At 37.0% G+C, this 15,298-nt stretch overlaps 1 protein-coding gene across 6 annotated transcripts in view; it reads right to left on the bottom strand.

Annotated features, from left to right (window-relative positions):
• LOC121369172 (serine/threonine-protein kinase TBK1-like) overlaps nt 1–15,298 on the bottom strand; it is a 50,526-nt gene that overhangs the window by 21,698 nt on the left and 13,530 nt on the right. For 3 of the 6 annotated variants that reach the window (XM_041494079.1, XM_041494077.1, XM_041494076.1), the window contains exons 2-3: nt 1,539–1,809; nt 993–1,130 (exon numbers count right to left, since the gene is read on the bottom strand). In XM_041494079.1, the coding sequence (XP_041350013.1) occupies nt 993–1,130; nt 1,539–1,652 (252 nt within the window). In that variant the 5' untranslated portion in view covers nt 1,653–1,809. Of the gene's footprint in view, nt 1–992; nt 1,131–1,538; nt 1,810–4,856; nt 4,953–5,036; nt 5,116–11,868; nt 11,980–15,298 lie in introns of those variants that run through there. The other 3 variants (XM_041494075.1, XM_041494080.1, XM_041494081.1) reach the window with 3 other exon arrangements.

Raw genomic sequence — 15,298 nt, 5'->3', positions numbered from 1 at the left:
CGGAACTACTTTTACACTAGTTATGGTCAGCAAAGGTTTGATTGTTTTGATTTTTAAAACAGTTATGAAGGCAATTTTTATTTGAAAAATAAGAATTTTTAGTTTTTTTAAAGAACTATATTGTTTTTGTGTATAGATATTGTAGGCGACAAGGCAATGAACATAAAGTTGTGAATTTAAACAATTCATTTCATTAATTTGTCGTTTTATGTGGATTGAAAAATAAATAGAGGATATTTCATGTCTTTTGTCAAATATGATTTATATCTCATCGAGTGAAGTTTGCAATCATATATCACGAGTCGCCCTTATATATATATATATATATATATATATATATATATATATATATATATATATATATATATATATATATATATATATATATATATATACCAGTAATTCCTCACTGAAGTTTTTTCGCCTCGGCATGGCTAAATGCTGACGCTAATTGCAAGGGCTGAATGTTTGTTACACAATGTGCTCTTAATTACAAAAGTAACAGGACCGTACCTACCTAAACGAATTATGGTACAGAAATAAAGGGCATGACTCTTTTATTTTGTTGGTGGTGGTGGTGGGTGGGGGGGGGGGGGGGGGGGGGGGTTTGGTGGTGGGGGGGTGTGTTTTGGTTGGTTTTGTCTTGTTTTGGGTTTGTTGTTGTTTTGGGGGGTTTTTTGGAGGGGAGTGTTTGTTGTTTTGGTTTTGGTTTGTTTGTTGTTTGTTTGTTGTTTGTTTGTTTTGTTTTGTTTGTTTTGTTTTGTTTTGTTTGCTCTTTTTGACTACCTAGCGATGACCTTCTATTATTGGACTTTAATTATTTTTGTATTGCCACTCCCACTTAATTTTACGATAGGTACGGTCCTGGAGGGTCTTATCCAAATAGACAGCATATTTTTGTATATTTTAGTGGAAGAAATCGCCCCCCTCCCCTTTGCAACTCCGCCAAGTCCAGCTATGATTGACACAGTTTCAGTGTATGGGCGCCTCACCTCTTTCTCCCTGCCGTGTAAGGCCACAATGTTGGGGTGTTTCAGTTTCGACAGAGCTTCCACCTCCCGCTGATGTTCGCACGAATTCGACCAAATCCCATCCTTGAAGATTTTCAAGGCGTGCGTCGTCCCAGAGTTCTGGAAATATTATGGCATATATGGTGTCATTTTTTAAATAATATTTTGAAGTTGAGAGAGAGAGAGAGAGAGAGAGAGAGAGAGAGAGAGAGAGAGAGAGAGAGAGAGAGAGAGAGAGAGAGAGAGAGAGAGAGAGAGAATCGTCCCACGTTGTTTCAGGTGAATAGCACAAAAAGTATGTAAAGCAAAACTTTTGTGCATATGTATTGACAACCTACTTAACATCTACCGTATGTTCTAGCATAGTGGTCGATTGTCGTACCATTTTGTTTTCACAATGACACAGCCATTTTTTCTAGGATAAAAAAAAATCCTTATTTTTCCAGGATTATTTTATCCAACGTTTCGAAATTTACGAATAATAAGTCGTGGTCTTTAAAAACTTGGGTCTGTCACTTTAATACTCACTCTTTGAATTCCTCTGAACACTTCGCAGGAAGCGCCAACGCCGAGTTTTTCTTTTCTGTTGTACACGTGTGTTGTGGTTGCGCCAAACGCGTCGATTGGACTCAATGGACCCATGTGTTATGAAATTGAATTTCCGTCGTGCACACAACGTCATTGCCAGGTAACTGAAATCTGTGAAGTACCTCTACTACCGACGTTGACGAGACGTCGATGGTGTAATCGCGGGCGTCGCCACGCAGCCAGGCGATTACATAAACACTCTGACGTGTATCTGGAAAACGAAAATTATTTAAATAAAATGAAATGAAATGACAATTCGTTTAATGATACCCCCAGCACATTTTAAACTGTGACTATTTGCTGTCTAACATATTACGGTTATTTAGCCACAGTGTCGATGGAAAAAGAAACCCGCTGCCGACATATAGGTTACTGATATCAATAAAGCAACAAGGGATCTTTTATATGTATTTTCCCATACGCAAGACACCACGACACCACCAGAGCACATTGATTTATTAATCATTGGCTATTGGATGTCAAACATTTGATAATTTTGACATATAGTCTTAGAGAGGAAACCCGCTACATTTTCCCATTAGTAGCACGGGATCTTTTATATGCATCATCCCACATACAAGATAGCACACACCACGGTCTTTGATACACCAGTTGTGGTGCAATGGCTGGACATGAACAGGACACTACGTGTTGCGCCAGTGTGCTGTGTCAGTCGCGTGTCAGTGGTAAGGACAGACCTGGCAAATGTCTCCCGAGTACATGAATGGCCATTGATCCTGCGACCCATCACACTTCAGACACACACACATACAGACACACATAGATACACACACATACACACATACACAGACACACACACATACACACACAGACACACAGAGGCACACATACACACACACATACACACATACACAGACACACACACACAGACACACACACGTACACATACATACACACATACATACACACAGCTACATCCTGTCCTGTTTTTCTTTTGTTTAACGACACCACTAGAGCACATTGATTTATTTATCATCGTCTATTGGATGTAAACAATTTGATAATTTTGATATATAGTCTTAGAGAGGAAACCCGCTACATATTTCTATTAGTAGCAAGGGATCTTTTATATGCACCATCTCACAGACATGATAACACATACCACGACATTTAATATACCAATTGTGATGCACTGGCTAGAACGAGAAATAGCTCAATAGACCCACCGACAGGGATCGATCCCAGACCGACCGCATATCAGGCGAGCGCTTTACCACTTTGCTAATTCCCGCCCACAACCAAATTACAAAGACAATACGGGTAAATAACAGCAAACCACAAAACTATTGCTAACTCAATATCACCATTTCCACCAACAACACAATCTACACCCACCTCGCTCCGTACCAGCCTTCCACCCTACCCTGTTTACAAACTACCGGTACCGTATCTATGGCAAGTTATGTGACTAAAGGATCTCCATACTTATTGCGAAAGGCGCACTACGTCAAGTGTTTTCTGTGAGCACGCAAACCTCAAATTCGACTCCATGACCAACAAATATCCATCCATACACCTACTGGCACAGGCTAACAAGTTTATTACAAGCAAGTTCAAGTTACGGTTTGGTATAGCTGGCTGTGTATTAATCATTAATATACTTACCTTAGGTTGACACTCAGTGGCCGATGATTTGGGGTGGGGGTTTTAAAAAGTATTTAGTCACTTATTCGTGTGTATTGTAATACTGAGTTAAAAAGTAAAGTTGTTTTGTTTAACAACATCATTAGAGTATTTGGATGTTACTGAACAGAGACTGCATATTGAGTGCTTGGATGTGAGAACTGACGAACTCATACTCATACTTATACCTCGACCATATTGCGATGCTTAAAATCAGTTTCACATATTACTGATACAATGTATATATATATATCCAGCCCTCATACTTCCTATTTCAAGTATCGAACGACAAAATTATCTGCTTATTTGATCTTTTGAAAATCAATCAAAAGTGAAAGTGGAAGGAACTGAAAGTAAAGGAAACCACATGCTTTGTAATCTAGCCATTAGCTAATATCGATTGGTACATGGCGATTCGGGATCATTTGCTAACTAAAGTTAAAGGGTTTTTTGTATAACGACACCACTAGAGATTCTAGAGTGTATCTACATTTTTGTAACTAAAACAGAGCTCAAGTCTGCGTCATACTGATCTATTCCTAAGTATTTTGCCATATTTCAGAAACAAAAACTACATTCTTAAACGAGTTGACAGCCACGTACTATTCAATATATACATTGTATTAGTATTGATGCGTATTGTTTAATATTATAGTGCTTAAGTCGATATAGTATTGATCTATTTTTAAGCATTTCGCCATATTTCAGAAACAAAACCTACATTCTTAAAGTGAAAACAAAAGTACATTTCTGAAAAAGATGGCACTTTCATGTGAATTACACACGTTGTAACGTCATGCCAGGTACATGTTTCCGACAAGTTTGCTGTCTGTGCAACTCAACTGTCTGACGGGTCTATCTAGATTTTGTGGATTTGCCCGTTTCACAGAATTTGTTAGGACGTGATAAGGTATGAATCTAGTCGGATTGATTGCGATTCTGCTTACACGTCATTCAAGCACATTGCAATTTCGATATTTGTCACAAATAAACTTAAAACTAGCGAAATATGGCACTATGATGCTGCACTCGTGGTCTATTGTTGTTGTGATGTCTTGCGCATGTACAGATAACCACACCTTCAACCTTATACCAGCCCTAAGTTAAGCCAGCAAACGTTTTTGCTAACGTTCGCGAACTATTTGATTGGTTCCTGACGTGGCCATTTGATTTAACGTGAGGCACCTAAACCAGTCTAGCGGACGTTTTTCCGCTCGGTCTGGTTGAACGCAGTCCGGTATAGCTAGTACACGTGTGAACGCTCGTCATTTCCAACCAAGAGTGTTGTAGCTAAACCAGTATAGTTAAACCAGTTTAAATTGAAAAAGAGTGACACATGTAAAGGAGTATTTTTAAAATTAATACTAAAACATATTTAGATGAAATGATGAAATGCATATATTATATCATTAAAAACTAAAAAGGTAGAGCCTAACATTACTTTTCAAACCTTTCTCTTATTGATTTTTTTTACATAAATATTTATTTTAAATTTTCGAAATTATGGAAAACAAAAACATTAAACGTATTGCTATATAAATTGTAATAATCAGTTTTACTCTGAATGAATGTGGGACAGAAACAAATATATAAAAAGGTTAAAACATTACTTACTTGTGTTGGTATTTTGCATTGTGTAGAAGGTGGTAAAGGTAATAATAATAAACAACAACAACCCCATCCTCATACATACACGCACACATACAGACATACTTCCAGTTGAGGAAAACGCGTAAATAAAAACACAAATTTTCAATAAAGTAATAGAATTATTTAATAAACAAATACGTTTACCCGAAAAGAAAACCAAACACCCTATCTAGACGTACGGCGTTTCGGGTCTAAACGATCGAGCAACTTTTATCGAACGTTATCGTTGTTGTGGAGACTCCGAGTAACTAACAAACAAACAAAGCCATAGAGCATACAACGTTGGATACCATTGAAGTAGCAGTCTATTATGATGTTGGTGTAAATAGCCATTCATAACATTATATATGTGTATTACGTCAGAGTTTTTTGTGTTGGTGGGGGCCCGCCAAAACACGTGCCAGTGCTAGGAACGCACGAACCTCCTTGAAACAATAAATCAGTTATGGTTGTTTGAATCTGGAATTTATAATATTATATTCATAACACAGACCCAAGTTTGTTCTGTCAAACGACACCACTAGAGCACCAGAGGCGGATCTATGGGTGGACCCCCTAAATTTTGCGACAGTTATAATTTTATTATGTTAATTTTCACCCCCTCTAAACCTCCCCCAAAGTTCCTTTGGCATTTTGCTTCATATCACCCCCCCCCCCCAACACACACACACACACACACACACACACACACACACACACACACACAAATGGATTTTCTGGATACGCCACTGAGCACATTGATTTATTTATCATCGGCTGTTGGATGTCAAACATGTGGTAATTTTGACAAATAGTCTTAGAGAGGAAACCGTCTATATTTTTTCCATTAGTATCAAGTGATCTATTAATATATGCACCATCCCACAGACAGGATAACACATAGTGCCAATGCGTTTAATATGCCAGTCGTGGTGAACTGGCTGGAACGAGAAATAACCCAATGGGCCTACCGACGCGAATCGACCCTAGACCGACCGCGCATCAAGCGAGCGCTTTACCACTGGGCTGGAACCGTAAAAATAGACAGTAATTTTGATGATACAAACCTGTAACTGGGACGAGACGTCGTCCAGTGGTAAAGCGTTCGCTTGATGCGCGGTCGGTCTAGGATAGATCCCCGACGGTGGACCCATTGGGCTATTTCTCGTTCCAGCCAGTGCTCTACAAATGGTGTAACAAAGGCCGTTGTATGTACTATCATGTCTGTGGGATGGTGCATATAAAAGATCCCTTGCTGCTAATCGAAAAGAGTAGCCCATGAAGTGGTGACAGCGGGTTTCCTCTCTCAATATTTGTGTGGTCCTCAACCATATGTCTGACGCCATATAACCGTTAATAAAATGTGTTGAGTGCGTCGTTAAATAAAACATTTCCTTCCAAACCTGTAACACATCTGGGTATAGTTAAAGTAGAGTTGAAACCAGAGTCTGTGACGTTCAAACGAGGAAACAACATGCAAAACAGACTTGAGGTCGTCTCCATAACCGTTATTTCTCAGAGGTATGTGCGTTTTAAGAATTACGAAAAATGCATTTCGTGACATTACAAACACCAGAATGACCAGAAATATCTCAGATGTACGGAAGTGGATATTCTAAACAATAAAATATTAGTAATGTGTGATTTCAGTTATAATTTTTTTTTAAACGGCTCCAATAGTAAAAAATAAATACGCCGTAGTGTTTAATACCTAGAGTCGGTCACTTTAATCTTACAATCTGCTGTTTTAAAAAAGAAGAAGAAAAACGTTGTATAACGAGTTGTAAGATAAAGAGTGTCTAAAAGACACGAATGTAGTATTCCATTTCTTGTATATCCTCAAAAATAAGTTTTTAAATACATTTAAACTAAAACTTATTTACGGCACTCGCGCTTGCAGTTAACTTATACGTAACCGAACAATCAATTACAAATTAACTTACACGTCACAAAGCAATCCATTTCGGTCGTGCTTTTTTTAATGGATGATATGGCTTGGCGACCGGGTCATGACCGTGGAGCAACCAATCACAAGTTTCGAAAGTAATCTACAACGAATAGTATCTACAACTGGGGATCTCTCATAGGTGTGTCAGATTAAAGTTGTGCGCGCGCATACTTATGGACCGCGTTAGCTAGCATAGATGCACTTTTTTCTTGAAATAAATCGAAATAATGAAATACCATTTCGCTATAAATTAAATATACTATTTCTTTATATAACCCAATAATGGTTTTGACAAAATAATATTTCCATGTAACGAAATACAATTTGAATATAAGAAAATACAATTTGAATATAAACTGAATAACATTTCACATGCTTATATCCAATTAAGGTTCAAACAAGTGTGTGTGTGGGGGGGGGGGGGGGGGCAACGCATACCCTGACCTCTTCAGCTTGAGTTGGGGGCAGTCCCTCTGACCCACCCACCCCGTCTCTCGACGTCTATTCTATAGGTGGGAAGAGAGCATCTACCAGTCTTAATTGCGTTTTGTATGAAGCATCTCTTTAAAAGAGGGATGGTGCATATAAAACATCCCTTGCTACTAATGGAAAAATGTGGCGGGTTTCCTCTCTAAGACTATGTCAAAATTACTAAATATTTGACACCCAATAGCCTATTACTAATAATCAATGTGCTCTAGTTGTGTCGTTAAACAAAACAAACTTCTCTTTAAAAGTAAACTATATAAAATATGCACCTACAGGCCTGTAACGCACAAGCAGCCTATCTTCACCATATTTTCAATTCTCTGTACAACTAAAGAGCTCAAAAGAGGGACGCTCTCGCAACTTCGCAATATCCAACAATGCATATTTATCTACCATAGACAGAAGATAAAAATCAGTTTTAAAATGTACTAGGGAATTCAGTTTTAAAAATCAATAATAATAATAATAATAATAATAATAATAATGAACACGTGTACTTGTTTTCCAACCTACAACGCTTGATGTCTTCTTTAAATAAGTACCTTCTACAAAGTGGTTGTTGATTGATCTTGAGTTATTATCTTTAAACGTTAAGACACAAATTATGCCGGTAAATAAACCAAAATAAATTTTTAAATTAAATGCAACTCCTTTTTGAAGTTCAACACAGGAATCCATATATACATGTTCTGAAGTGATTCTTGAGAAAAGGAAAATCACCAGGAAAGAAACTGTGGGTTTTGTTTTGTTTTTTTTGGTATCATTTTCAAAGAACCAGATAGCAAGCATGGTGGCTGTGATGGGGAACGAAAGGGGGGAGGGAAAAGGTAAATTCTGAGTTTCAATTTCCTTTGTCGTTTGACATCAGATCTTTTAACAGATGGTTATCGAAGTGGTCTATGTATAATATATGAACCTATAGTCCATCCCACAGGCAACGTCTTTTTTATACAATGAGATTTACTACAATTTATTTATTTCTCAGCAGATTAGTAATTTTGTGTTATTTTCAAAACACTTTTACTTTTACTTTTCTTCTTACGTCAAACCAAACTGAAATTATTAACAAAAAAAACCCACTTAGGTGTTCGGTTGAGTTCACGTGGCTTCTAAAGTAGATACACATCCTTCTTGGGTTATGTCGAAACACTTGTACAACTAGTTTTATGTCGTTGCTTCCTGATGCATACCATTTTGTAAATGTTAACTGCCTTACTTTAGGTGTACAGTAGGGGGTATCAGGATCAGGTTAGCTAATGTACGATGCAGTCTTAGTTTGGCTGTCGATGTCATCATGAAACGATGGCCCCAGGCTTTCAAGGAAGCCGATAACCAGCAGATTCTTACAAATCACATCTAGACCCATTTTGATGGTCTATTTAGCGAATTTTATAATGAGATAAATAAATACTAAAATATTCACGATTCTTCTGTTCTTCAGTATACACACACACAGCTATTTCAGACAAATGTTCGTCATTTTTTATTTAGTCATTAGTCATTTGGTTATTTAGTCATCTGACAATGGCAGAAAATACATGATAATCTTCTTTTTGTATCTGGTGCAGTATTTATAGCTCTGGCGATTTATATTAGGAAACTTAGTATTAGCATTTCCCATTTGCGCAACAGAACTACAATGCATGAGTAATGAAGGCGTATTGCCAAAGTTGTGTTTTAACGAATCTCTGTATAATGATTACAGAAATTATATACTATTTTCTTTTAGTACTAGTATATATATATATATATATATATATATATTATATATATATATATATATATATATATATATATATATATATGTATATATATATCGTAATCAGTAATCGTAATCGATTACATTGCTAATGTAATCGTAATTTATGATTACTTCCGTGATTACTACACTAGGATTAAAGTTTCAAACTGTATGAACTTGCTCTTTTTTTATGATTATATATTAATCATTATTACAGCATCCTTCAATATACATGTATCTTTAAAGTAATAAAGTTATTACCTACTAGCAATGTAAACAAAGTATGTAAGTTAGGAAAATATTTATACAAAATAATAGGAAGGTGTGAATCTATGGTTACTTAGTTTTAAATAGAGTTCGGTACACATATTATTATATTCTCCTTAACTGTTTTATACCAACACCTCCCATTGGTGACCGGTCAAAACCCCCTCCGGTCAAAACCCCCTCGGTCAAAACCCCCTCAGTCTAAACCCCCTCCAGTCAAAACCCCCTCCAGTCAAAACCCCCTTATTTAGGAAATAATTATAAGAAATGACAAAATAATTAATACCCAAAATATTTATTCACACTTGCATATTATAACATTTGATTGCATAGACTTTTGTATAAGTCATAATCCATTAGATCGCATTTAGATCTATTTCCATCTGATGCAGTGTCCGATGCCTTTGAGAGTGATTAATAGACCAGACCCTAACCATTTTCTTGTAGCATCCCATGTGACATTTGCTGCATGTACTCTACTTTCATGTTCAAAAATAACTGCTCAATCATTAATCCCATCAATAGCTAAGATCCCTTCAATAGCTAAGATCACATAAGTAACAGAGATTGCTAATTACTATCAAATTCTTTCATTATATTATTTAAAGGATTTCTCAAGGCTTCCCAATTACATTAATCCCTGCAGCAGCTAGCCAAGATCAAGCTGTTGTTGTTGTTGTTGTTGCTAATTACTATCATGTTCTTTCCTTATATTGCAAATTACTATCAAGTTCTTTCATTACACTATTATATTATATAAGTCGTTTTCCTAGGCTTCCCAATTACATCTATCTCTAAGATCAAACATTTTGTAAAAACTACAATTCTAAGTCTATGAGTAGCTTCACTGAAAGCCTAAAGTCTATGTAGTGTAACATACACTAAATAACAACATAAATAAATATATTTCAGATAATTATTCAAAAGAGATTAAAACAATTATTCATCTATGTTAATAGTATACCAACTTTACCACTATAAATACCAAACAATAATAATAAGAGGGGGTTTTGACCGTCTGACTATTTATTGCAGGGGGTTTTGACTGGAGGGGGTTTTGACCGAGGGGGTTTTGACCGAGGGGGTTTTGACCGAAGGGGGTTTTCACCTGGATTCCCCAACCTCATCCCTTTTCAAAAGTAGCCTAGCTGTCGGTTATCCATGGCTCCAAAAGCCCTGATTGGTGGGGGTTTTTTTAAAATGCAGACGACCCACATTTTGCTGACGCCACGCTATACATGACCCCAGATACTAAAGGTAATCACCCCTTCTTTACTCTACCCCATGCAAGAAAAGAAATACAGTACAAAACGTGTTTTAACCAGCTTGATTTTGGCGGGACTGGCAGAAATCCTGTTGTAACATATACTATGATAGCATTAAAGTCAATGGAAAACAATAATTAAGAAGTACTGCGTTAGAGTAGCTAAGGAGACGTGTGGTAATACCCAGTATACCCCATTAATCCCATTTCCCCCTCCACTTTATATATTGGCCCGTCTTACAATCATAACAGGGCTTATAAATGTCAGTGTAATACTGAAAAACTTATTAAAAATCACAGTGGAATGTATGTCACTACAGATTGTGTTTAGAAGCTAATTTTCAAGAGCATGTTTATTCAATTGTTTTCATTATTAAAAGTTAATATCCAAGTAATGTTGACAAGTTTTTTTTATTAAAAAATTAAGCTTGTAGTTAAATTTAAGCTACGCATTGCTTACGGTACTATTAAAGGGACATTCCTGAGTTTGCTGCAATTTTAAAGATGTTATTGACTAACAGATACGTTTTAACGATTGTAATTACATATCAAATATATTTTTCTGTGTTTCTGATCGTTCTAATATTTGTACTAGGTTAAATTTCATTTTATTTCCTAAAAAAACGTACGAAATTATTTGAAGACAAAATCCAGTTTGGGCTTCTCACAAATATTAAGACGACCAAAAACACATTGAATATACAGACAATGATATTCTAAACAAGAAAATATTATTATTTAACATGTAAGTTTAATCGTAGAAATATTTTATTGATCGGAAACATCTTACAATGCAGCAAACTCGGGAATGGCCCTTTAAAATAGTTTGTATTAACGTATAAAAAAATGTGAGAATTCGCTCATTCGGCTACTGAAAGCCGGGCCACAGAATGGGAATTACGCTTAGTCGTTGCATTTATTTCGTGAACAAAGAGTTCGATTATTATTTCATAGTATTTTATATGTTCCTTTAAGAAATGGACAATATATACATACATGTGTGTATATATAATGTATTGTATTGTATAATGTATAATGTATTGCCTATACTACATGTTATGTGACAAATATGTTCAAAAGTAGTCCTTTATTTAAAATGAGTTTGCTTCATACATTTTTATAATATTCACGTTTACCTCGAACGTACCCCTTTGAATGACAGGGCGAGGTCAGATTTTAAAGCTAATAGTAAAATCATTTCGTACAAATCGTTTCAAACTGATGTTTGCTATTATAAATGCATACGAAATTATTAAAACAAATGCACACATAATAAATTTAGATTTACCTGTTCGCAGAAAACTGTATGGACGCTTTGAAAACCAGGACGTTGTATTTCCCCAGTGCGCTAAATTTAGCAATGATGGATTTCCCCATAATACGAGGTTACACTGTACTAAATTAATTCATCTTGCCCATAATGTTAACGTTACTAAAATAGTATAATTAAACCAGTTTAAAATGTAAGTTTGAACGCGATCGTTTCACTATACCGGTCTAGCTAAACACTTCGGTATGTGGTTTGGTTAAACTGGTGTAACTAAAACACTTTAAAATGTAAGTAACTGGTATAAGGCGGAAGTGACAGTGACGTCATAGATTCGTCACAAGTTCGTCGCAGGTCCGTCACATATCTGTCGCAGATCGGTCACAGAACGGTTACAAATCAGTCACAGAACGGTCACAGATCAGTCACAGAACCGTCGCAGATCAGTCACAGAACCGTCGAATATCGGTCACAGATCAGTCACATATCAGTCACAGAACCATCGCATATCAGTCACAGAACCGTCGCATATCAGTAACAGAACCGTCGAATATCGGTCACAGATCAGTCACATATCAGTCACAGAACCATCGCATATCAGTCACAGAACCGTCGCATATCAGTAACAGAAGCGTCGCAGATCAGTCACAGAACCATCGCAGATCAGTCACAGAACCGTCGCATATCAGTCACAGAACCGTTGCAAATCAGTCACAGAACCATCGCATATCAGTCACAGAACCGTTGCATATCAGTCACAGAACCGTTGCAAATCAGCCACAGAACCGTTGCAAATCAGTCACAGAACCGTCGCATATCAGTAACAGAAGCGTCGCAGATCAGTCACAGAACCGTTGCAGATCAGTCACAGAACCGTCGCATATCAGTCACAGATCCGTCGCAAATCAGTCACAGAACCGTCGCACATGTCACAGAACCATCGCAGATCAGTAACAGAACCGTCGCAAATCAGTCACAGAACCGTCGCATATCAGTCACAGATCCGTCGCAAATCAGTCACAGAACCGTCGCATATCAATCACAGAACCGTCGCATATCAGTCACAGATCCGTCGCAGATCAGTTACAGATATTAGTATATCGTAGATCCGTCATAGATTCATAGTCTTTTCTTAACAATGATTTTGGTCTGTGTCAGTCTGCGTCAGTCGTCGACCTGTTACATATTTTATAGAATCCCGGTGTGACGGTACATGCTCTTAATTTCTTTTCGCCTGTGGCGATATTAATTGTTTTAGAGGACCGTGTGCAGTTCCAAATGCACTTAGCCAGATGGGCAACTTGTTACGTAATACCTTTGCGCGACGGTCGTCGAGCTGTATGCCTAATACACACCCAGAGTAGGTGTGGAGGCCATGTGGCTAGTAGTTACGTAATATCTCCGGTAGTGCTGTTTATGGCCAGGGGATTGCTCGCGGAATGGCGACAGCCAGTCTGACGATCAGAGAAAAATATACCGACTCTGGTCGTGGTGGAAAGTCACATGATAAGATTCGGTGCCGCGATGTACCCGTGATAGTGATATTCGATTTATAATAAATAGCTAGTGTTTTAGAGTTATGAAGGGAAGCAAAAAAGGACGGCGCGCAGGGAACATTAGTCCGTTTGGACTTTGGTAAATATATTATTTCTGCTCTACTGTATAACCTTGATGTGATTGATGTGACTTTTAAATATTTTAATACTGTATTATACCAATATTATTTAGACAGTGTCTTCGGTCATCTGACGAAGTAAATCGTAGTCTTACTGTTCTATATTTATACGAGTATTTGGTAATATAAAGCTTAGCCAGTCATCCTAGAAGACCTAGGTAAACTGTAGGTTATTGTCTTTATTTTGATAGGTACCAGTATTAATTCTGTGTCACAGGTTACTGAATGAGTAGTTAAGGGTTAATTAAAAATTAACCAGTTAGGAATAGTGTTGTATTCCTTTATTAATTAAGTTCCCCTAGAAGTGGTTCTCAATTATCACACGTGTGGGTGTTGTGTCACGGTGAAGTGATTAGCATATTGTGTAAACTAGACACCTAGAGATTAACTAATTAAGTGATCAGTTCTGGGTTGTTATTATTTGTTGTTATTAATTAACTACTGCGGCAGTACATTTGTCAGCGTAGGTTAATACAGATTCCAAAGTGTATTGTGTTTTTGTTGTGTTTTCTAGTGAACTAAACGTGCTATAATAATATATACTTTATATAAGATCGTATCTCTGATCATACCTAGACGAGCCAAAGCGGGTATATACTGCTTGTTACAGAGAGATCTAATAGATATACAGTTAGGAGAGATATTTGGACAATCGTGTTTTATTCAGTTACGGGTATTATATAATCCCCGTGACACCCGGCTCAACACAAGCAATGAATCACTGCTTGAAACTTGACTCACCGCACACAAGTATTCTACCAGTAGCTAGGAGATCCGTCATTTATCACATGCACGACTCACACACATGATACACGTGTGCAGTTAACAACTAAAGGATCTATATATGGATTTTCTTTTCAATGACGCACGGTCTTTGTGACAGTTCTGGGTTTTTTCTTCTTCTTCTTCTTCTTTTTTTTTTCTTCTTCTTCTTCTTCTTCTTCTTCTTCTTCTTATTCTTATTATTATTATTATTATTCGTCTTCTTCTTCTTCTTTTATTATACTTATTTCATTTCTCGTTCCAGTCAGTGCCGTGACATGTGCTATGCTGTCTATTGGATGGTGCCTATAAAATATCCCTTGCTACTAATGGAAACATGTAGCGGGTTTTCCGTCTGTGACTGTGTCAAAATGACCATATGTTTGACATCCTATAGCCGATGATTAATAAATCAATGTGCTCTAGTGGTGTCGTTAAACAAAACAAACTTCTATACTCCTCTCCACAGGCTAGGTACTATATATTTTTCGTGACGTTCCGTGGGAAGGTAGTCGAATACTACTTCACACAAGATTCCTTTCAAGTGAACAAAGAACATGTATATGTTTCCAAACAATATAAACGTTTATACACGGCACTTCCTTTGGGGGTTTTCTCTCTTCTTATTTATGTGCGCATTTGCAAGTAAAATAACGTCTGACCCAGTGCCATAATGTCGATGACTAAACCCCTAAAGTATATTAGTAAGTGTTCACGTGCAGTGATCATAAAAAAACTAAAATGTGTCGCATTTTATAAGGCAAATCTAGCTTGTTCTTTTATAGTACGCACCAAAAATAAATACTGGAGAAATATCTAGCCCTCCTCTCTGTATCTTTCTCTATGTGTGTCTCTGTCTCTGTCTCTGTGTGTGTGTGTGTGTGTGTGTGTGTGTGTGTTTCAGTCTCTGTCTCTGTCTCTGTCTCTGTCTCTCTCTGTGTCTCTCTCTCTCTCTCTTTCTCTCTCTCTTTCTCTCTCTCTCTCTCTCTCTCTCTCTCTCTCTCTCTCTCTCTC

This window comes from Gigantopelta aegis, chromosome 3 (genome assembly GCF_016097555.1).
Source record: "Gigantopelta aegis isolate Gae_Host chromosome 3, Gae_host_genome, whole genome shotgun sequence".
NCBI classification, from domain to species: domain Eukaryota; kingdom Metazoa; phylum Mollusca; class Gastropoda; order Neomphalida; family Peltospiridae; genus Gigantopelta; species Gigantopelta aegis.
The sequence above is the reverse complement of the archived record's forward strand: the minus strand, read 5'-3'. Positions and strand labels throughout refer to the sequence as shown.